At 41.7% G+C, this 21955-nt stretch overlaps 1 protein-coding gene across 3 annotated transcripts in view; it reads left to right on the top strand.

The window, feature by feature from the left end:
- Positions 1 to 21955, top strand: part of tmtc3 (transmembrane O-mannosyltransferase targeting cadherins 3) — a 65923-nt gene that overhangs the window by 3421 nt on the left and 40547 nt on the right. For 2 of the 3 annotated variants that reach the window (XM_052029828.1, XM_052029830.1), the window contains exons 2-4: positions 9120 to 9320; positions 14493 to 14711; positions 19854 to 19953. In XM_052029828.1, the coding sequence (XP_051885788.1) occupies positions 9132 to 9320; positions 14493 to 14711; positions 19854 to 19953 (508 nt within the window). In that variant the 5' untranslated portion in view covers positions 9120 to 9131. Of the gene's footprint in view, positions 1 to 8614; positions 8687 to 9119; positions 9321 to 14492; positions 14712 to 19853; positions 19954 to 21955 lie in introns of those variants that run through there. The other variant, XM_052029829.1, reaches the window with a different exon arrangement.

Genomic DNA, 21955 nt, shown 5'->3' with positions numbered 1-21955 from the left:
TTAATTATTCTAACTGCATGGACACCATTTAAAAATGAATAAACACACAAACTAGATTGTGGAATGCTTGCAGAAGTAACTTGTATTTATCTTCCTAAATCTTGCTTCCTTTGCAGAAAATGCTGGAAACACTCAGCAGGTCAGGCAACAAAAAGAGTTAATGTTTCTAGTTGAAGACCCTTCATCAGAACAGGCAAGGAAAAAACAACAAACTCTTGCCAAGTGTTTCCAGCATTTTCTGTTTTTAATTCGTACTTCTGGCATCTGTAGTTTTTTATTTTAATTTCCTAGTTTCTCAAATGCATTGCTTGTGGTTTAATATTAAAGCAGAAGTATTTGTAATGAATTTTGGAGGAATCTTTAAAACTTTCCCTCACTCATATGCTTCTCAGGAGATGAGAATTGATTCTAAATGGTTCTGAACTCGTGCCTTACTCTAGTTTCTCTTCTTTCTCCTTTCAAACCTCTGCAAGCTCATCTTGTCCGCAAGATCCACCATCTACTCCCTTGACACTATTTTCCCACTGAACTTCTGCCCACCCAGCTTCTCGTACTGGTCCTGATGTTAACTGATTTCTTTCTTCCCCACTCTTTCAAATTTGTCATTCTTACCTGCTCCTGGCAATTTCTGCTTGTCATTAGAGCAAAGTGCTTTGTGGAAGCAGACTCTATCTTATCAGACACTTTATCTCATTCATAATAAACCCATTAATGCTTTACATGGTTGTGCAAATCACTTCCAATAACTCCAAGCTACAACATTAAAGTGTAAATTATAATTTTCAATACTGATAAAATTTCTTTATTAGTCACTACATCGAAACACACAGTGAAATGCATCTTTTGTGCGGACTGTTCTGGGGGCAGCCGGCAAGTGTCGCCATGCTTCCTGTGCCAACATAGCATGCCCGCAACTTCCTAACCCGTGCGTCTTTGGAATGTGGGAGGAAACCGGAGCACCCGGAGGAAACCCATGCAGACACGGGGAGAACGTACAAACTCCTTACAGACAGCGGGCGGAATTGAACCCGGGTCGCTGGTGCTGCAATAGCGTTACGCTAACCGCTACACTACCGTGTCTTTTAAACACTAGAGAAACAAAGGACTGCAGATGCTGGAGTCTGGATGAAATCCAGATGAACCTAGATGGGACCTGCAGAGTTCCTCCAGCATCATAGTGTTTTTTAAATACTGTAACTGTACCTGCCCCCACCACTTCTAAATAATGGACAACAGTAATATCTTCTCCATTATTCCCACTGCCAAATCTAGGTCTGTGTCATCCAGAAGATCTCTAATGGGTAATGGGCAGAATATCAAATTTTATGTGATGATTCCAAGTGACAGGTGGAGGAATGTCTAAGTCAGTGCAGAGTTCAAACATGGATCCGTGACTCTCTAAAATAACACACTTATACACGTGTTGAGAGAAAAGAACAAGCTGCTTGTTGATTTCAAACCTAACAACAAAATTAAATGTCGTACAGATACCCCATTTTAAACATGCCGAAAGCACCAAGTGTGGTGCTCATCTTCTGCCACACCACAGATGTTAACTTGTTTCAAACTTGTTATTATTTTTTGTTGTTTTTACGATGTCATATCCACATCAACAAGTGTCCCAAAGGCTGGAAGTTCCTTTCCAGAACCATTCCCGCTCGTAACATAATTTGTGGATAACCACTTGCATCGTACAATATAATGATATTCCCCATCTTTGCACAGAACTCCCCACCCTAACTTCTGCAAAGACACGGGTACCATATTCAAACAATTCTACCGACTTAGTGTTATGTTGGCTATACAAGTCTGCTATGAAGATGACATGAATCAGGCCTTGGGAGCATCTCTGAATTAAAGTGCTTCATCATTGGTGGGCATCCCTTTAATTGTCGAGAGCCTATGTTCTTGAGTTCCCTCCCCATACTCTTCCTCCTCGCACCTTTCCTGCCTTCCTTAAATTGCTTGTCTATGGCTGAGCTTTTGGTCAAATGCTGCACTGTCCTCTTAGTGGTTTGGTGTCAAGTTTTGTTTGATGATGGTCTGTGTAGGACATGGAAAGTTTTCCTTATGTTAAAGAAAGTTGGTGGGAGAAGCCTTGTGCAAAACATAAATACCAGCCCAGTTGGGCTGAATAGCCTTGCTCTGGTCTGTATGTGCTTCCTAATTTTCATATATGCTGGAGTGCACGGAAAGTTACGAGGGGAGGATTGTTTCTAACCTCTTCACCTGTGTCATGTAGTTTCTAGCTGGACTGGTTTTGGCCTTGTGTTGGAAGAAAGGTTCTGAATTGGACTCCCTTTTCCCAGTGAGACCATGTAAAATTTTGCCCTAATGATTACATCGTTGACTTGTCATGACACACTACCGAAGGTGATATGTGCAAAATTCTGGTGTCACTTGGCCTTGAATGGAATGAAGAATGCCGCAGAGATTCACCTTTTGTGCTTATCCATTTCTCCTCCAGCTTGTTCAGTTTCTTAAATCAATGGTCAGCTTGTTCTGCTGTCTAATCCCATTAGGCAGTAACTGTTTGCCAGTCTGACAAATGGTGTCAGTATCAAGGAAAGGCAAATGGGACTTGTGGTCCAATTAGCACACCCTGAAAATGGTGATGTTGGCAGGGTGGCAAGTTTATGTGTGTATGAACTTAATGTTTAATGACATGTTGTATTGATGGCAGAAAATAGTTGTGTATCATTCACCAGGTCACATCAGGAAATTCCGATAACAAACAATGTATAACTAATTCTGGAACAAATCAAAACACCATTGAAGCTGGTGGCAAAGGTTATCAAATTTTGGGCAATATAAGGAGCTGGCGGACTGCTGACTAGTGAGTGATGTGGAGTCTGCGAATCAACAGCAATTTTCATTTATATAGCACCTGTAATGTTCTGAAATATCCTAAGGTGTTTTACAGAAAAACAGAATTTGACATGGACCATATTGTGAAGGTGCAGGGAAGACTGGAGTGAGGAGATATTTAGAGAAGGTGCAGCCTCCAATAAAACTTGTATTTTTGCAGCTGTGCAGAAGTTTAGGAGGGTTTGTTGAGCTAGGGAGGGTTGCGATCATGGAGGGATTTAAAATGCTGTTGGACTGGAAGGCAGCTAGGCTTAGTGAGCACAGGGGTTATTGTTGAACGGGACCATTTAAGCTGGGATACAGAGAATAGAGTTTTGGATGAGATCATTTGCAGAGGGAAGCTGGCCAAGACAGCATTAGAATAATTGCGTCTGGAGGTAACAGTATGGATGGGGTTTCAGCAGAAGGGGAGCTGAGGCAGCAATGGAAACATTACAAAGTTCGAGGTATGTGGTCTCATAAGGAGAGAGAGCACTGTAATCAAAAACTTAACTTCAACTAACTCCCCAAGGTTGTGAGCAGTCATTGGTCTCAGATCATGGACAAGGTGAGAGATGAGTGAAGAGGAAAGAGTTTGTGACCTGGCTTTTCAGTTTTTAATTGGAGGAATTTTCTGCTTATCCAGTGCTGCATTTATTAAATGGAGGCAATGAACAGTTGGAGAGAGCTGTTGGTGAGGTTGAGATGCATATCGTTGTCAGACACAGAAAAAACCTCTGGGTAATGTCGCCTAGAATCACGTAGGAAATAGCAGGTGGATGAAAGGATAATTAATCTACTGCTAAGTAGCATCTGCATTTAGCGTGTTGTGAGTAGCACAAGTTTTGTTTGTGAAAGATGCGACGATATAATATTGGTTGATGGATCATCATTGACCAAGACATCAGGGAGAACTCTGCAGCCTTAGCACTGTGGTAGCATTCTTGTTCCCGAGTCAGAAGCTTACAGATTTGAATCCCTTTGGGTTTTCGAGCAACAAGAAGCAGTGTTGACTATTGCTGATATGATGTTTTGTTTTTGAGGGGTCATCATTCAGATGGGACATGTCCTGCTCTGCCATCTAGATGGATGCAAGCAAGCCTTCGGCACTACTTTCAAAAAGAGCAAAGTCCTCTTTGGTGTTTTGGTCAATATTTACCCCTCAAACAACATTTGAAAAAAGATCTCACTGTAAGTGGCAAATGAAGTTCAGTGCAGATGAATGTAATTTAGTACATTTTGGAAGGGAGAGAGAGGCACGATGGAATATGTGAGTCTCTGTGTAGTAAAGGGATTTTGGAGTACAAATACCCCAGTCACTAACATTTAGCAAGGCTATTTTGTAAAGGTAAACCAAGCACACTGGGCTTTATTTCTAGATGTATAGAATTGAAAAGTAAGGAAGTTATGCTTATCTATAATGAACATAGATTAGATAACACTTGGAATAATGCAAACAGTTCTGGTTGTCATTATTATAGAAAGGATATACAGGTCCTGGAGATGGTGTGGAGAAGATCTTCAAGGACAGTACCAGGAATGCAAAAGTATACATATCAGGAAAGGGTGAGAAGAAGATTGAGGGGTGACTTAGAGGCCTCTAAAATTATGATAGATTCTGATAGTGTGGGTGCAGAGAGAATGTTTCCACTTAACTGAAGGCTATAAATTGAAGACAGTTACCAAAAGATCCAAAAGGGACTTTAGAAGAAACTTCTTTACCCAAAGAGTGGTGAGAATGTGCACTTACTATCACAGCAAGTGGTTGAGGTGAAGCGTTTGAGGGGAGGCTGGGCAGGTACGTGAGGGAGAAGCTTTAGATGGGGAAAGAGAGGAAGAGGCTCCAGTGGAGCATGGATGTGCTGGTTGGGGAAAATGTTCTAAATGTCTATCTGCTATGTAACATTATGTAATCCTATCACGTTCTTTGTGTGAGCCCGCTGTTATCATTCAATTTGATTGCCACGCTTCTGAAATTACTAAGTGACTGTGCTTCAAGAGACACTTCATTAGCTGTAAAGTGCTGTGAGGCATCCCGAAAGAGAAGTAAACAGTGCCATATGGATGCAAGTTGGTCTTTTTAAAAATTGGTGCACTTAAGGGAGGAGACAGAGCCTCAGTTCGTCTCATCCAAAAGAATAGCTGCATTTTGTGGAGCTCTATACTGCACTGGAGATTGTGCCTGAAGCCACAACCATTTCCAGCTGAGCTGAGAGTGCTGTCACTAAGCTATGTTAGTATCTGGCTTTGAAATGCTTGTTTTGTGAAAAAAAAATCATCTTTGGATCATTTCTAATGTTACCGGTAAATTAGACTTCATTAATGCTATCAACTTTCCTTTGTCATTTTGGATTAGTGCATCTTTGAGCACCAAAGGACCACTAATAATTTATTAGCTTTGAGAATCCTACATGCTGGAATAATCCAGGCAATGTATAACCACACGACACAGCTAGAAGGGAAATTGCTATTTCAATTTGTTTAACAGCATCGTTAACTATCTCAGGACATTATAAAGCATTCACTGTGAGTGAAGTGTATTCACTGTTGTGAGGGGAAACACACACAGCAAGGTTCTACAAACATGTGATAATGACTAGATAGGCTCCCTATGAGGTTACGAGATGATAAATGCACCTCCTTTAATGAAATTAATTTGCACTTGTGCTATTGCCCTCCATCATGCTATGTTATTTTTTAAATCCAGTATCAACATAATTCCAGCCCAGAGCTAGTTTTCTGTGTCCCTTTTATTTTTTTTAACCCTCCCCATTCCCCACCCTAATTATAAACATGTGCACAAAATGTTTTTATTCATTGTCCATTTCTAGCTTTACCACAAACCCACTAACTGGAAGGTGGAACGTAGCCCAGTTTGAAAACGAAGATTCTAGTTCGTTGACAACCCAGCCAGTCTCATTATTGCTTAAGCATACAGAAATCCCTTGAGGGGTAAACTGGAATAATTCCAACCAACTGACAACTTAATTTTTTTTGCTTAACCCGTATCCAAGTGATGTCAAAAAGAAGCCCTCACCAGATATTTGCAGTCAATCCATTACCTTCCTCTTTTCAACTCAACTTGTCTATCCACTAGGGATGAGTGGCTCGGCTTGGTGAATAATTCCCACACTCCTTCAAGATCAGCCCATTGGTATCCTCTGTGGTTGAGGCTGGGTAACAAATATATGTGAAAATCAAAAAAAAAACTTCATTTATTTGAAGTCTGGAATAAAAGCTGAAAATGGTGGAAACACTCCACAGATCAGGCAGCATCTGTGGAGTGACAAACTGATCCTAACTTCTACATTAACTCATTTGGTCCCAAACTATCAGAGATCCCCTTTGTTCTACCCATGCCTCTCCCCCATCTTGTGTGCTACTGAAATTCAACTTGTTTTCTCTCTTTCCTGGTTCCGATGAAGGGTCTCAGACCTGCAACGCTAAATGTTTCACTTTCATCCAATGCTGTCTGACCCGCTGAGTGTTTTCAGCATTTTCTGTTCTTATTTCATTATCTTCATATTGTTTGCCATTATCTTTTGTACTATCCTGGATGTAGTGCATTTGGGCTTTCAGAAGTCCTTTAATAAAGTAAATTAGAGGATAAAAGTAATGGGTGGGAAGTTCAAGGGAGATATCAGAGGAAGGTTTTTTACCCAGAGAGTGGTTGGGGTGTGGAATGCGCTGCCTGGGGCGGTGGTGGAGGCAGGTACATTGGTCAAATTCAAGAGATTTCTAGATAAGCATATGGAGGAATTTAAAGTAGAAGGATATGTGGGAGGAAGGGGTTAGATAGTCTTAGGCGAGGTTTAAGGGTCGGCACAACATTGTGGGCTGAAGGGCCTGTATTGTGCTGTACTGTTCTATGTTCTATAATGCAGTGGCGTTGACTGAGGATCGGTTAATGGACAGAAATCAGAACAAGATTGAATAGTCAGACATACAAAATGCTGGACGAACTCAGCATCTATGGAGGGATGCTGCCTGACCTTGTTCCTCCAGCATTTTGTGTGTGTTGCTCCAGATTCCAGCATCTGCAGAATCTCTTGTGTCTTGAATAGATTTGGTTGGGTGGGGTGGGGGGCGGGGGTGGTGGTGGTGGTGGTGGTGGTGGTGGAGAGCTGGGAAAAGTGGGACCAGCTGTTCACAATTTATATAATAAATTGGATGAGAGCATCAAGTGTAATGTGCCCAAGTTTGTCATGATACAAAGATATGTAGCAGTGTGGGTTGTGAGGCGGACGCAGAGAGCCACTGGAGGTATAAACGGATTAAGTGAATGGGTAAAGCCGTGCCAGATGGAACATAATGTGGAAAAATCTGAACTTATGAAGTAGGTATTTATAAGCATTTGGTACTTTGGACTTTATTGTAACAGGACTTGAGTACAAAAGTAAAGATGTCGTACTGCAATTATACAGCACCCTAGTGAGGCTGCACCTGGATGATTGAGTATACAGGTCGTCCACCATTTACAAATGCCCAACTTATGTACAGCCTGTACGTACGGTTGTGCATTTGGGAGTCTGGTGGGATGGATATGCTGGATGCTGGTGACTGTTCTTGGCACTAGCTGCACTTTTGCCCCATTGAACCCACTAAAAATGTTGACGTCCATTTTGCGAATCCTATCTGGAGGAACCATTCTGGCCAGCAGTGGTGTCCTTTCAAAACCCATAAAGGCATTTAAAACCTTGTCTGCAGTTAAATCTTTTAAAGAATGTCATTATTAGACGAAGATAGGCTCAGGCTAAATCTGTTAATATCAGCTTTATTATTAAGAATAGCAAAATGAGATTTAAAATGCTTCTCTATTCCTATGGGACAATCCACCTCTGCAGACATCTTCTGTTGTGTGGGAGCTCATTTCATGGCTGCATTTCCGTATTGTAAACTGTTTGGGTTATGAGCAGTTTTTGGGTATACATTGCTGTAACCGGGGAGGATCTGTAGGGTTGGTCTCCCTACCTAAGGAAAGATATATTTGCAATAGTGGGAGTATAGATTCATTCCTGCAATAAGGGCTTGTCATGAGGAGAGGTCAAGCAGACTGTGCCTTTATTAGCCAGGGTTCAGAAGGATGAGAGATCTTGTTTAAGTGTACAAAATTCTTGAGGTGCTTGGTAGAGTAGCTGTGGGGATGATGTTTTATTGACTGTGGTTACCTAGACTGGGGATACAGTCTTAGAATAAGGAATCAGGTATTCAGCACTGAAATGAGACAAAATTCCTTCACGTAGAAGGTACTGAATCTTCGGAATTCTCTACCTGAATAGGTAGTGGTGGCTCTGTTGCTGAGATATTCCAAGCAGAGACTGGTAGATTTTGAGAGAGGAAGGTAATCGAATTAGCTAAGGTCTTATTAAATAACAGTGGCGCCAGAGACCTGGGTTTGATTCTGACCTCTGCTGTGTGTATAGACTTTGCATGTTCGCCTGTGAACGTGTGGGCTTCCCCAGATGTTCTGGTTTCCTCCCACGTCCTAAAGATGTGCGGGTTGATAGGTTAATTGGCTGCTCTAAATTGCCCCTTGTGTCTGGGTGAGTGGTGGAATCTGGGGGGGGGGGGGGGGGTTGATGGGAACGTGGGGCGAATAAAATGTGATTAATGTAGAATTAGTGTAAATGGGTGTTTGATGGTTGGCATGGACTTGATGGGCCAAAGGGCCTGTTTCCATGCTCTATGATTATAACCAAACAGGTGCTGCATGGTCTACTATTTCTTGTGTTCCTATTGTAATTCTAGCTTTTATATTTTATTTAAGGTGTATTGCACAACTGGACCTGTGAAGGTGTTTGCCTATCTGCACCTGACATGTCGATCAATATTTTGAAATGTAAATCTTTCCGACCTTAAATACTATAGGACTTTTCCAGACATTCTTCATAGATTTCTGTTTTCCTAAACAAATAGTTCAAGGTATTCAGGCATGTATTAATGAGGTTAATGTGTTTGAGAGCAATGTAAATATGTATTGTGTGCTCAGGGTTGGGGATTCCCTCGGAAACCAAAGCTGTACACAAGAGAACAACTGTTGTGGAGACTGGGTTTAAAATGTTAGCACTGCAGAAGTCCCTTATTATTGTGTGATAGTTTGCAGGGAGTAGACTGTAAAATTAATAGAGTAATTGTCTGAACAATATAGTTCAATGTAAATTGAAGAAAAAAAAAAATAATTGGATTAATGATGTTATATTGTAGGCCTGACTTCATTCAGTACAGATGCAAACTGAAATGTGTTTTGAATACTTTGTTCTAATTTTCTACAGCAGCCTGTGAGAATGGCTGAAGTGAGCTGGAAGGAGATACTTTTATTGATCGGGGTGGTGGTTGTGTGTTACTGGAACAGTACCTCGTGTGGATTTGTCTTTGATGACGTTTCTGCCATTCTGGACAATAAAGATCTGCATCCCTCAACACCGCTGAAGAACCTCTTCCGCAATGACTTCTGGGGAACCCCGATGAGTGAGGTAATGCCACTGCTGTTGTGTGATCTTATTATAAAGAAATTCTAACCTTGCAAATTAGTATTGGTATTGGTTTATTATGGTCACTTGTACCGAGGTACAGTGAAAAACTTGTCTTGCAAACCGATCGTACAGGTCAATTCATTACACAGTGCAGTTACATTGAGTTAGTACAGAGTGCATTGATGTAGTACAGGTAAAAACAATAACAGTACAGAGTAAAGTGTCACAGCTACAGAGAGAGTGCAGTGCAATAAGGTGCAAGGTCACAACAAGGTAGGTTGTGAGGTCAGAGTCCATCTCATCGTATAAGGGAACTGTTCAATAGTCTTATCACAGTGGGGTAGAAACTGTCCTTAAGTCTGGTGGTACGTGCCCTCAGGCTCCTGTATCTTCTACCCGATGGAAGAGGAGCGACTGTTTTATAAATTTTTTTTAATGTTTATTTTAGCCAACTTTTAAGGCTACAAGATCATAGGAAGTAGAAGCAGGAAGAAGTTATAAGGAGGATGTCGGGTTTGGTCCACTGTTCACTTAGGTCATGGCTAATCCTTTACCCTATCCACTTTCCTGTCTGATCCCATATCAGTTTATTCGTTAACGTGATATTAGCCTTGAGTACATTAAATGACTAAGCATCTACCGCCCTCTGAGATAAGAATTCCAAAGGTGTACGACTCTCTGAATGAAGAAACCCTTCCCTTATATCTGCCTGATTGGCCCTTCACTTATTCTGATAATGCCAACTATTTCTACATTCTGCAGCCTCAGGGACCAGTCACTCAGCATCTATCGTCAATCCCCTCAGAACCCTGCACATCTCGCTGATGTCTCCTCCTTTTAAACACCAGTGAAAATTGACCAGCCTTGCTCAACGTCTCCTTGGATTCTAGAAGTAAATCTAATAAATCTGCACTACACCAGTTCCAGGGCAATGATTTAGATGTTAAATTGTCCTAAATGGATGCCTGGTAAACAATTTATCCATCACCATTTCGTCATTTGCTCACCTCCTAATGTATTCTGGTCGTGTTCCCTCAAAATCAATGAGTATCCTATAGGTTTTATTATCTACAAAACAATTTTGAGGATTTAATTCAAGCTTTTGTTTTCTCTAACAGACTCCTCTTCCATCTCCTGAAAACAAGCTCCTCCAAATTTCTACTGATTTGCACCCTTCCTCTTCACTTTTTGCCACCCCTTGGAGAGTAGGAGTTTGAGGGGTGACCTTATAGAGGGGAGGTAAAATCATGATGGGCGTAGATAGGATGAACGCACATTGTCTTTTTCCCAGGGAAGGGGAACTAAAAGCTAGAGGGCATAGGTTTAAGGTGAGAGGTGAAAGATTTAGAAAGGATCTGAAGGGCAACCTCACGCAGTGGATGATGCATATATAGAATGAGCTGTCAGAGGAAGTGGTTGAGGCAGGGTCAGTAACAACATTTAAAAGACATTTGGATAAGTTCGTGGACAGGAGTGGTTTAAAGCGATATGGGCCAAAGGCAGGCGAATGGGACTAGCCTCTTCGGCATCATGGTCGGCATGGACGATTTGGGTCAAAGGGCTTGTTTCCATGTTGTATTAGTCTTTGACTCTATGACTTACAGACCCATATTAGCAGCTAACCCGAATTTAAAGTCCTCATCCTGTTCAAATCCCTCATAGTCTTACTGCTCCCATTCTCTCTGTAACCTCCAACTGCTAATCCGTGATGTTTTCATTTCCAGCCTCCTGTGCAACCCTGATCTCTTTTTTGAGCGACTCCACCATTGGTGGCTGTGCCTTCAACTGACAAGGCTGTAGGCTCTGTAATTCCCTCTTTAAACTTTGCATCCCTACTTCTCTTTTCTCCTTTTATGGTGTATCTCATTGATCAGCTTTTAGCCACCCAAGCTAATGTCTCCATGAGTGTTTTACTGTCTCAATATTGATATTGGTTTATTATTGTCACGTGTACTGAGATACAGTGAAGAGCTTTTGTTTTGTGTGCTATCCAGACAGATCATGCCATACATAATTACATCGATGTAGTTAAAAAAAACAGGTGCTATCTCAATGCAAGTTGCTGTAGATCAGCAAAACTGCTTCAAATCTGTTCCTGTTACTTCAAAATTTTAAACAAATGAATAATTAAATACCTTGCTGTTAAGAAAAATCCTCTGAATTGCAAGCTTGTCCCAGAATTTGGCATGAGTTTGATGTGCATACAATGTCTGTTCAATGGCAATTCATGCCTGTCAGCAATTCTGTTCACCAGCAATCCTGTTCACCAGCAATCTCAGACTTGCAGCCAGTGCTATTAATCCATCATGTCAGAATGTACACAAAGGAACAAGAAGTACTGTTAGCAAGTGAAAATGGCCTGCTTATACTTGATGAATAGAAATCGCTGGTCATTCGCACCATTCGATTCAAGCCATGACATGCCCTGGATGGTCATTGACCAAATCTGTGATGGTTTTAGAATGCCAGCCATTCGTAGGTCTTAAGATTAGTATTCTGCCACAGGAATCAATTTGTTTCCATTGGTGTGCAGAAACTTGGATGTCTATAACTTAAATTTATAAATTTACATTTGAGCATAATTAAGTAAGGGGCCTTAACTTTCATGTTATAACTAGACTAATATTTATGACACAGAGAACAGAAGAACAAGAGTGGGCATATATCCCACTTTACTGAAGCCGGTTTGGCATTCAGTTGTATTATATTTAATCTTCAACTTAACTCCCTATCACTGCCTTTGCCCATAATTTAAAAAAATGAAGTTACATTTATTGCTGGGTGAATTTGATGAAGGAATATTTCTTACATTTCCTTGTCATGGAAGGAGGACATTAGGCCCATCTAGTTTATGCTGGTTCTTGGAGCACAGCCATCAGTCCCAGTCCTTGCCACTTATTCTCTCGAACAAACAGGTAGTGATTGCAAATGTTGTTTTGTAAGTTTCTATTTGCTGTTTTTCTTTTGCCCTGTGAAAGAGAGACCTGTATTTATGCGATAACTTTCATTGCTTCTCAAAGTACTTTCCAACCAGTGGATTACTTTTGAATGGTCGACATAACGTAGGAATCACAACATCCAATTTGCACTTTGCAAGCTCCCACAAACAGCAATGTGATAAAGACCAAAGCTATGTTTATTGACGAATAAATATTGGTCAGGATATTGATAATTCCTCAAAATAGTGCCATAGATTTTTTTTTTAATATAATATCCACCTGAGGAAACAGAAAATACAGAAACTGCTGGAATGCCTGTGGTTTAGGCAGCTTCTATGAAGCAGAGTTAAATTTGCAGGCCTTGGATCTTTCAGCAGAAATCCCACAGGGGAATTCCTTGACCTGAAACATTATTGTATTTCTATTTTATATTTCCAGCATCTACAGTTTCATGCTTTTTGAGAACAGTCAGGTGTCTCGCTCCTAAAAGATGGTACCCAAAACAGTGCATTACTAGACTAGAGTCTTAACTTGGAGTTTCTGTGCTCTGGTTTGGGACAAACTCTTATCCATCTGACCTGGGTGAGAACGATATCAGCTGATGTATAATATAAAAACTGATGTATCCAAACTTTCACCACTCCTTTCATGCAGACTGTATCCTAACGTCAGTCTTGAAAGACCAGCCACCAACTTTTATTCTGCTTCCCTATTCTAGTACTCCACAGGCAGCTGAAGTAATTTTTCCCAGTCCACCCCAAGTTTCTTAAAAGACATCTTAAATTATTCCTGAGATGTGGGGTCCAATAGCAACATAATCCTCTGTGATCTGGAAGGGTACAAGGGGTTAGCTGAAGCCTTCAAATCTGACATTGAAAGATTTTTGTTCAATAGAGGCGTTAAGGAATATAAAGTCAGGCAAATGGAATTGAGTCACAGATCAGCTGTGATCTAACAGATTGAGAGAAGAGGTTCAAGGGCCTTTCAGCTGTTCTCAAATTTCTGAACAAATATTTCCTTAGCACTTTGATATTTCATCTTATCAACCAACAGTTTCCTTTTGAAACTGGCACACTGAACTGCAGATTTAACAAGCAAATCTTCAGAATCTATAAATGCAGGTGTATTGACAACTTGTTTTGAAAAGCTGCTGCAGGAATTTATCGATGTGGAATGCCCTCATTTGATTAGGTCATGGCCATCCATTCCTCTGACTTCTGTCACTTCCTTAAAACATCTTTACTGGGCCATTCTTTTGAACACTTTTGATTTTGTTTCTATACCTAGTTTCTGCCTGACGTCTGTGAGACAACATCAAAAGGATTTCTACGTTTGAAGATGCTGTGCAAATACAAGTTACTCATTCTTGATGCTTTCATCTACTTTTATTGCCAATTTCCAGAATCTTGATAAGCTTGTTCCAACATCCATGTTGGCCCTAGCCAACTCTTGCGCTCTTGACCCCGGGCGATGGGCAGACCAACGGGGGCTGTGAGGTCTTGGCTCTGGGTAAAATATTGCCAGTTCTCAACCTGCTGGTTAAGAGCCTTCCAAATGGTCCATTCCCCAACCTTAGTCCCCCACCATTCCAGAGACTGAAGTACAAAAACTTGGCCTGAGACTGCTGCCCAGTCAGAATTGCTGTCTTTAAACTGATGCATAGAAGCTAAGGACAGCTTCTACACCACTGTTATAAGACTATTGAACAGTTCCCTTATACAATGAGATGGACTATGACCTCATGATCTACCTTGTTGTGACCTTGCACCTTATTGCACTGTACTTTCTCTGTAGCAGCAACACTTTACTCTTTACTGTTATTGTTTTTACCTGTACTACGTCAATGCACTCAATGTAACTGCACTGTGTAATGAACTGACCTGTACGATCGGTATGCAAGACAAGTTTTTCACTGTACCTCGGTACAAATGACAATAACATACCAATACCCTGTATGCTCTGTCAGGTGATCCAAAGAATTGCAAGGGAGTACTCCCACTGAGAAAATTATTCAGATGTAGCAATTTATTGGGAAAGATGATTTAATTCAGACAAGAATAAATTATTGTTGTGGTTTAATCAAGAATGGCTTAGAATGTTCTGAAGTGAATTGATTTGTAATTTAGCATTTTCTTTTCTATTATAAATTGCTAACGTTTTATTTAAATTGAGACAATTTTTTGTAAACTTGAATAGATTTTACAGTTGTCAATTTTTGCTTTCTTCTTGGCAGGAGAGGAGTCACAAATCCTACCGGCCCCTTACTGTGCTCACCTTTCGATTAAACTACCTTTTTAGTGAACTGAATTCTGCTTTCTACCACCTCTCAAACCTTGTTCTGCACGCAGTGGTCTGTGTAATCTATCTCCAAGTATGCCAGCTGTTCCTGGACAGAAAATCTAGTCTGATTGCTTCTCTGCTTTTTGCAGTTCATCCAATTCACACAGAAGCAGTAAGTAAGGATTTCTAATGCTTGTAAGTACATTCTGTACAGTATTGTGCAGTAAATTGTCTGAGCTTATTGAAGCCAGATGTGCAAATGACGATTGGATTTTAAGGTAAAATATTTATTAGTCACATGTACATCACAACACACAGTGAAATGCGTCTTTTTGCGTTACTGAGAATGTGCTGGGGGTAGCCTGCAAGTGTTGCCACTCCGCTGGCACCAACGAAGCATGCCCACCCCTAACCTGTATGTCTTTGGAATGTGGGAAGAAACCGGAGCACCCGAAGGAAACCCACACAGACGCGGGGAGAACGTGCCAACTCCTTACAGACAGCAATGGGAATTGAACCCGGGTCACTGGTGCTGTAATAATGTTACTCTAACTGCTACACTACCATTTGGAATCTTTTCCTAAAATTCCTCAATGTAGAATGACGTGTTTATGGCATGGAAAGAGGCCATTTGGTATGTCCATGCTGATAGAGAAAGAACTGCCCTGGTACTTAGGTGGATCTTGCATCTGCTGTCTACGATCCTGGAAGATGGGGTCCGCATCCTTGGGAATTTTCATACTACTCGCAACATAGAAGGAAGCCAGTTAATCCATTAATTCTGTGCTGGCTCTCAGAGCAATCATTTCCCTGTAACCTATTCTCTCTCCTGTTCTTGTATGCCCATCAAGTCCCTGCTGATGCTTTTGCCACCCGCCTACACTAAGGGCAATATACAATAGGTAATTAGACTAGCACCCAGCACATCCTTTATGATGTGTGAGGAAAGTGGAAGGATGCAACTCGAGGAGCACCCCAGGGATCAGTTCTTGGCCTTCAGTTGTTTACTATTTACATTAATGACCTGGAGAACAAATTATCTGCCACTGAGGATGTTGGAGATTAGATATATTTAAGGTGGAAATAAATATTTGAAAGATTGAGGGTTATGGGGGACAAATTATAAGGTTTCCAAATTTGTCAATGATATGAAAATAGGTGGAAGGGCATAATGTGACAAGGACATTGTGATTCTGCAACAGGATGTAGATAGATTGAGTGACTGGGTGAAAACTTGGCAAATGAAGTTTAATTCGGGGAAGTGTGAAGTCATCATAAAGTGGATTGTTACCTAAACAGAGAGAGTCTGCAAACGAGTGAAGTTCAGAGGGATCTAGGTGTTCAATCACAAGGGACTGCAGGCAGGTCCAGCAAGTACTTCAGAGAGCAAACAGCATGTTGGCTTTTACTGTGAATAGGGAGGTTTTGTTACAATTGCACAAGGTGTTGGTGAGACCACACCAGGTATAGTGTGGCTTACCTAAAAAAAAAGGATATAGTCCAAAGGAGAGTCACCGGGCTAATTCCTGGGATGAGAGGGTTATCCGATCCAGAGAGGCTAGTCAGTTTGGGTCTGTATTTCTTGGAGTTTGGAAGCATGAGGGGTGATGTTATTCAAACATACAAGATTCTAAAAGGGCTTGACAGGTAGATGTGTTCACTGGTTTGGGGAGGGGTGGGGGTGGGAAGTCATGAACGAGGGGACATAGCTTCAAAATAAATGGCCAATCAGTTAAAACCAAGGAGCGTAGAAATTTCTTCACTCAGAGAGTGGTGAATCTTTGGAATTCTCTGCCACTGAGGATGTTGGAGATCAGATATATTTAAGGCAGAAGTAAATATTTGAAAGATCGAGGGATTGAGGGTTATGGGGAACTGGCACAGCAGTTGAGGCCAGAAAAGATCAGCTGTGACCATATTGAATAGCGGGGCAGACTTGAGGGTCCTGGTGGCCTACCCTGTTGCTATTTTCTTGTGTTTACCCTTGGGAAACCCATGTGGTCATGGGGATAACATGCCAACTGCACACTGCACCAGAGGTCAGGAGTGAACCCAGATCCCTGGAACCATGAGGCAGCAGTGTTAACTGCAGCACCACATTGCCTTTGTAACTTGCTTCCATATAAGCACACTGCCTCTGCCCAGGGCTACACTGAAACATGTATAGCAACATGCTGTAGTTACATGCTACAATTCTTAAAGGGATATACACCTGATATTATGTAAGTCACACATGGAAAAACACTTCAGGTTCCCTCTTTTCACTCACATTTCTCCGTTTCCTTTCTTTTATTATATGTGTCCTTGCCTTTTTTTCTTTACCACATGCCTTTGGAGATTGGATTGAATTGTCACTTTTCACCACACTAGTCCAGTCTACTGATACCTTCCTGCAATTTGTGGTCCACTTTCTCACTGCCAACCACTTGCCGATTTTAGTAACATCTCCAAACTTAATTGTGCCCCTGCATTTGTCAAAATAATGAAGAGAAAGGACTTAGCATTGGCTAGCAGAGCTGCTGCCTCAGTGCCAGAGACCCGGGTTCAATCTTGACCTCAGGTGCTGTCTGTGTGGAAGTTTGCATGTTCTCCCTGTGACCGCTTGGGTTTCCTCCGGGTACTCTGGTTTCTTCCCACATCCAAAAGATATATCGTTAATTGGCTGCTGTAAGTTTCCCCTAGTGTGTAGGTGAATGTTGGAATCTGGTGGGAGTTGATAAGAATGAGGGAGAATTTAAAAAAAAAAGTGGGATTGATGTAGGATTAGTGTAATTCGGTGTTTGATGGTCGGCGTGAATTCTGTGGGCTGGAGAGCCTGTTTCCGTGCTGTGTCTCTGTATGACTATGAAACTGATCTTTGTAGATCCTCACTGCAAACTGCCTTCCAGTCACTAAAGCACTCATCGCAGTTTTGGATACAACTTCTGACAATGTGTCTTTAAATCTTATGGGTTTCATTCTGTTTTGATCAGTTCTGCCATGTGGGATGTCTTGCTGCATCAAATGTGCTACTGTCATCAACTTACTATCTCAAAATAAAACTGAAGTTAGTCAGGCGTAATCTTCCCTTTGGACAACTTCCACGCTGACTGCCTTGATCAATCTGTACTTTATCTAAACTTTTTATGTTTACCTGCTCAGCTGCTGGTTTGTATATGTTGCCTGTCTAACAGTGTTTGTGTGTAGTATCAAACATCTGCCACTGTGTGGCATAATTTACCTTAGTTGTGTAATCTTTTTTGGATGCAAGGCGTTGTCAATAAATGCAAATTAGGCTCTCAGACACCAGAGCTTGTTATGAGAACAGGCAGATAGATATTGCAGAATTGCTGCTCTGATGCTGTGGTGTGTTGCAATGGGAAATGATTCTCTCTGTTTTTGTAAATTGGTTTACAAAGGACTTTGGCTATACACAGATCACAAAGGATGATGATGGAAATCTGAAATCCAAACAGAAAATAATAAATTCTCAACAGCAGCTCTGGCATCTGTGGAGATTTGCTTTGTAATATGTTGGCACATCCCAAAACACTGAGCAATCACTTAATGTTACAGTATCTGGTGAGACCATATCTGGAGTATTGAAGGAGTGCAGTGAGGATTGGTATCGGTATTGGTTTATTATTGTCACTTGTAATGAGGTACAGTGAAAAACTTGTCTTGCGTACCGATTGTACAGATCGTTTCGTTACACAGTGCAGTTACATTGAGTTAGTACAGAGTGCATTGATGTAGTACAGGTAAAAACAATAACAGTACAGAGTAAAGTGTCACAGCTACAGAGAAAGTGCAGTGCAATATGGTGCAAGGTCACAACAAGAAAGATTGTGAGGTCAGAGTCCATCTTATTGTATAAGGTAACTGTTCAATAGTCTTATCACAGTGGGTAGAAGCTGTCCTTGAGCCTGGTGGTACGTGCCCTCAGGATCCTATATCTTCTACCTGATGGAAGAGGAGAGAAGAGAGAGCGACCTGGGTGGGTGGGGTCTTTGATTATGCTAGCTGCTTCACAGCGAGAGGTAAAGACAGTCCAAGGAGGGGAGGCTGGTTTCTGTGACGCGCTGGGCTCCCTGCAGTTTCTTGCGGTCCTCGGCAGAGCAATTGCCATACCAAGCCGTGATGCATCCAGATAGGATGCTTTCTATGGTGCATCGATAAAAGTTGGTGAGTGTCAAAGGGGACAAACTGAATTTCTTTAGCCTCCTGAGAAAGTATGTTCTATGTTTCTAAGTAGAGGCGCTGGTGAGCTGTCTTGGCCGTGGCATTCGCCAGACTGGTTTCTGGGATAGCAGATCTGTCACATGAGGAGAGCTGAGAGTAGGCTAGTAGGCCCCTACTCGATGGTGTCTTGCAGAATGAGAGGTAACCTCACTAAACTGCACATAATTCTTAGAAGTCTCTATGGGGTGGATACCATAAGGATGTTCCCCTGGCTGGGGAATCGAGAACAGGAGGTCACGGTCAGAAAATAAGAGGTAGGTCATTTGGGACAGAAATGAAGAGAAATTTCTTCAATTGAGGGTGGTGACTCTTTGGAATTTCTCAGCCCAGAGCATTGTGGAGGCTCATTCATGGAGCTCGTGCAGGACTGAGTCCGCTGTATCTCTTGATACTAAGAAATCTAGGGACAAGCAGTAAAACGATGTCTCATAGCACAGGAACAGGCTCTTCGGCCCACGTTGTCTGTGCCGACCATGATGCCGTCTTCCTTTTCATCTACACTTCTCCCACGTGTACTTTCTGAACATCACCTTAAGTTTATCTGTGCTAATCACCGTAAGCACCCAATTTATTTTTATTTATTCATTTTTCAAGGTGTATGCCTCGTGTAAAAGATCGGCCACGATCTTGTTCCATGGTAGAGCAGGATCGAGGGGATGAATAATCTCTTCTTGTTCCTTCTTAAATACAAATGCAGGTCACTTGTGCTCAGCAGAGCCCGACAAACAATGTGCTGATGCAAATTTGTTGGCTAAAGGTTAAATTTTGTCTCGGGTCACTGAGAAAGCTGCGTGCTCTTCAAAACTACCATAAAATTGTTTAACACCTTTTGAAATTTTTATGGTTAACGTGGGCGTCATTGGCAGGGTCCGTGTTGAATCCCCATGTATAATTGCTCTGGTGATGTTAGTTGCAACGAGCCTCAATGAACTTTGTGGTTCTATTGGTGAAGGTGTTCTCACAGTGATGTTGGGTGGGGAAATCCCAGCAATAATTAAGGAGTTCTAACTTGTTCTTTTTCTTGATTGTAGTATCATTAAATGTTATCTTCCAAGGAGATTTACATCTCTCTCTGTCTCTGTTTAATCTACAGGTTACTGGAGTCGTGGGTCGAGCTGAACTCTTAGCCTCTGTTTTCTTTCTGGCTGCATTTTTATCATACACCAAATCTAAAGGTCCCAACAATTCAATCGGTAAAAGCACTTTTACTTTCCTTAATGCTCACCAAGTCCCGTGTATTTAGAGTATGAGGAAAAATCCTGTGTATTTAGAGTATGAGAAAAACTTCCTAACCCGTATGTCTTTAGGATGTGGGAGGGAACCGGAGCACCCGGAGGAAACCCACGCAGACACGAGGAGAACGTTCAAACTCCTCACGGGCAGTGGCCGGAATTGAACCCGGGTCGCTGGCGCTGTACCAGTGTTATGCTAACTGCTATAGGGGAATAGATAGGCAGATCCGTTATTTCCTCCTGCAGTACTCTGGGATTCAAACTGTCAGGCCCTAGTGATAGGATGGAATCTGTCTTAACTTTGCAGCAGAGTCTCCAAATGAGTTAGAGAAGTTTCAGCAGCCTGGAGCCAAAAGTCTGCCTTGAAATTTTCTTTGTATGATCACAGTATGCAACGTGGCAGGATGCTGCCATTTGGTCTATCATGCCAGCTCCTAAATGGAGCTAAAGTAATAACAACCACTTAAACTTACACCACAAAAATACCCTGCATTTATATGAAGCCTTTTATTGCCCAAAATACCTTGTACGATGAATGTATTTTGAAGTGTAGTTACTATTCTAATATATGAATTGTGGCAAGTATTTTGCTCATGCCAAGACCACGCAAACAGCCAAGCAATAGTGATGTAGTAATTTGTTTTCATCATTGTTGATTAAATGATAAATGTTGGCTTGGGTGGGAGGGCAGCTCCCTTACTCTTTTGGAATAATATCATGGGATCTTTCACATCCCTTGAGAGAGTGGACAGGGCTTTGATTTAGCATCTTGCCTGAAAGGTGGCACCTCCAACAGTGCAGCACTCCCTCAGTACTACAGTCTAAACTTCTGTGCTCGCATCTCTGGAATAAGTCTGGGACTCATAACGTTGTGACTCGGGTAGGATTGGCCCAAGCTGCCCTGTAAGTGTTTTCAACTTTGTGTATTTATTCAATTGCTTTTGAAAGCTACCTCTTGTTGTGATCCAGAAATTTGACACCAAAAGCTATCGTGTCACCTGAGCAATCACACAGAGCTTCTGGTTGCCGTGAATTTATAAGTTGAATTGGAAGTGCATTCATATCCGCAACAAAAATATAACGACAAATTACTGTGTTAAGGAGCCTTAAATTTCATGTGGAGAAAGAACCACATCTTGAATCTTTTATCCTCAACATTGTGCTTAAAAGCTTTGGATCATAACCACCATTCCATTTTCCTGGATCAAAGTTAGTGTTTCTGCTGCAGCTGTTCATACCCCTGCAGGAATCCAACTGTTGTTTCCTTTTTTGTTCCAATACCATGACCTTTTCCTTTGTGTCATCAATCCTTTTGTGATTTAATCATCCCTGCCTTCCCATCTTATCGCAAAATGTTCCTTTCCCTCCTTTGCAATGCCTTCCACTCCTCTCCACCAACTCCCACAACGTTCCCAGGCTTTGCACTTTCACTAACCTTGCTTCTCTCTCCTTAGGTGCCTCAGTGCAGCACTTTTTGTCTCCCAGTACCTTTGTCATTTCTTTGCCTGAAGAACATGAATAGATAGGTTGAGTGAGCTAGGGCTTTTCTCTTTGGAGAGGAGGAGGATGAGAGGTGACTTGATAGAGGTGTACAAGATGATGAGAGGCATAGATTGAGTGGGCAGTCAGAGACTTTTTCCCAGGGCGACAATGGCTAACACGAGGGGACACAAGTGTAAAGTGATTGGAGGAAGATATAAGGGGGATGTCAAGGGTAAGTTTTTTTTACACAGAGGGTGGTGGGTGCGTGGAACACACTGCCGGCAGAGGTTGTGGGGGCAGATACATTAGGGACATTTAAGAGACTCTTAGATAGACACATGAATGATAGAGAAATGGGAGGCTATGTGGGAGGGAAGGGTTAGAGCAGGATAAAATGTCAGCACAACATTGTGGGCAAAAGGGCCTGTACTGTGCTGCAATGTTCTATGTTCTATATGTTTACTTATGGCTACATACTATA

The sequence above is a fragment of the Pristis pectinata genome, chromosome 15, assembly GCF_009764475.1.
Source record: "Pristis pectinata isolate sPriPec2 chromosome 15, sPriPec2.1.pri, whole genome shotgun sequence".
Lineage (NCBI taxonomy): Eukaryota > Metazoa > Chordata > Chondrichthyes > Rhinopristiformes > Pristidae > Pristis > Pristis pectinata.
Note: the sequence above shows the minus strand (reverse complement) of the source record. Positions and strands in the feature narration are given on the sequence as shown.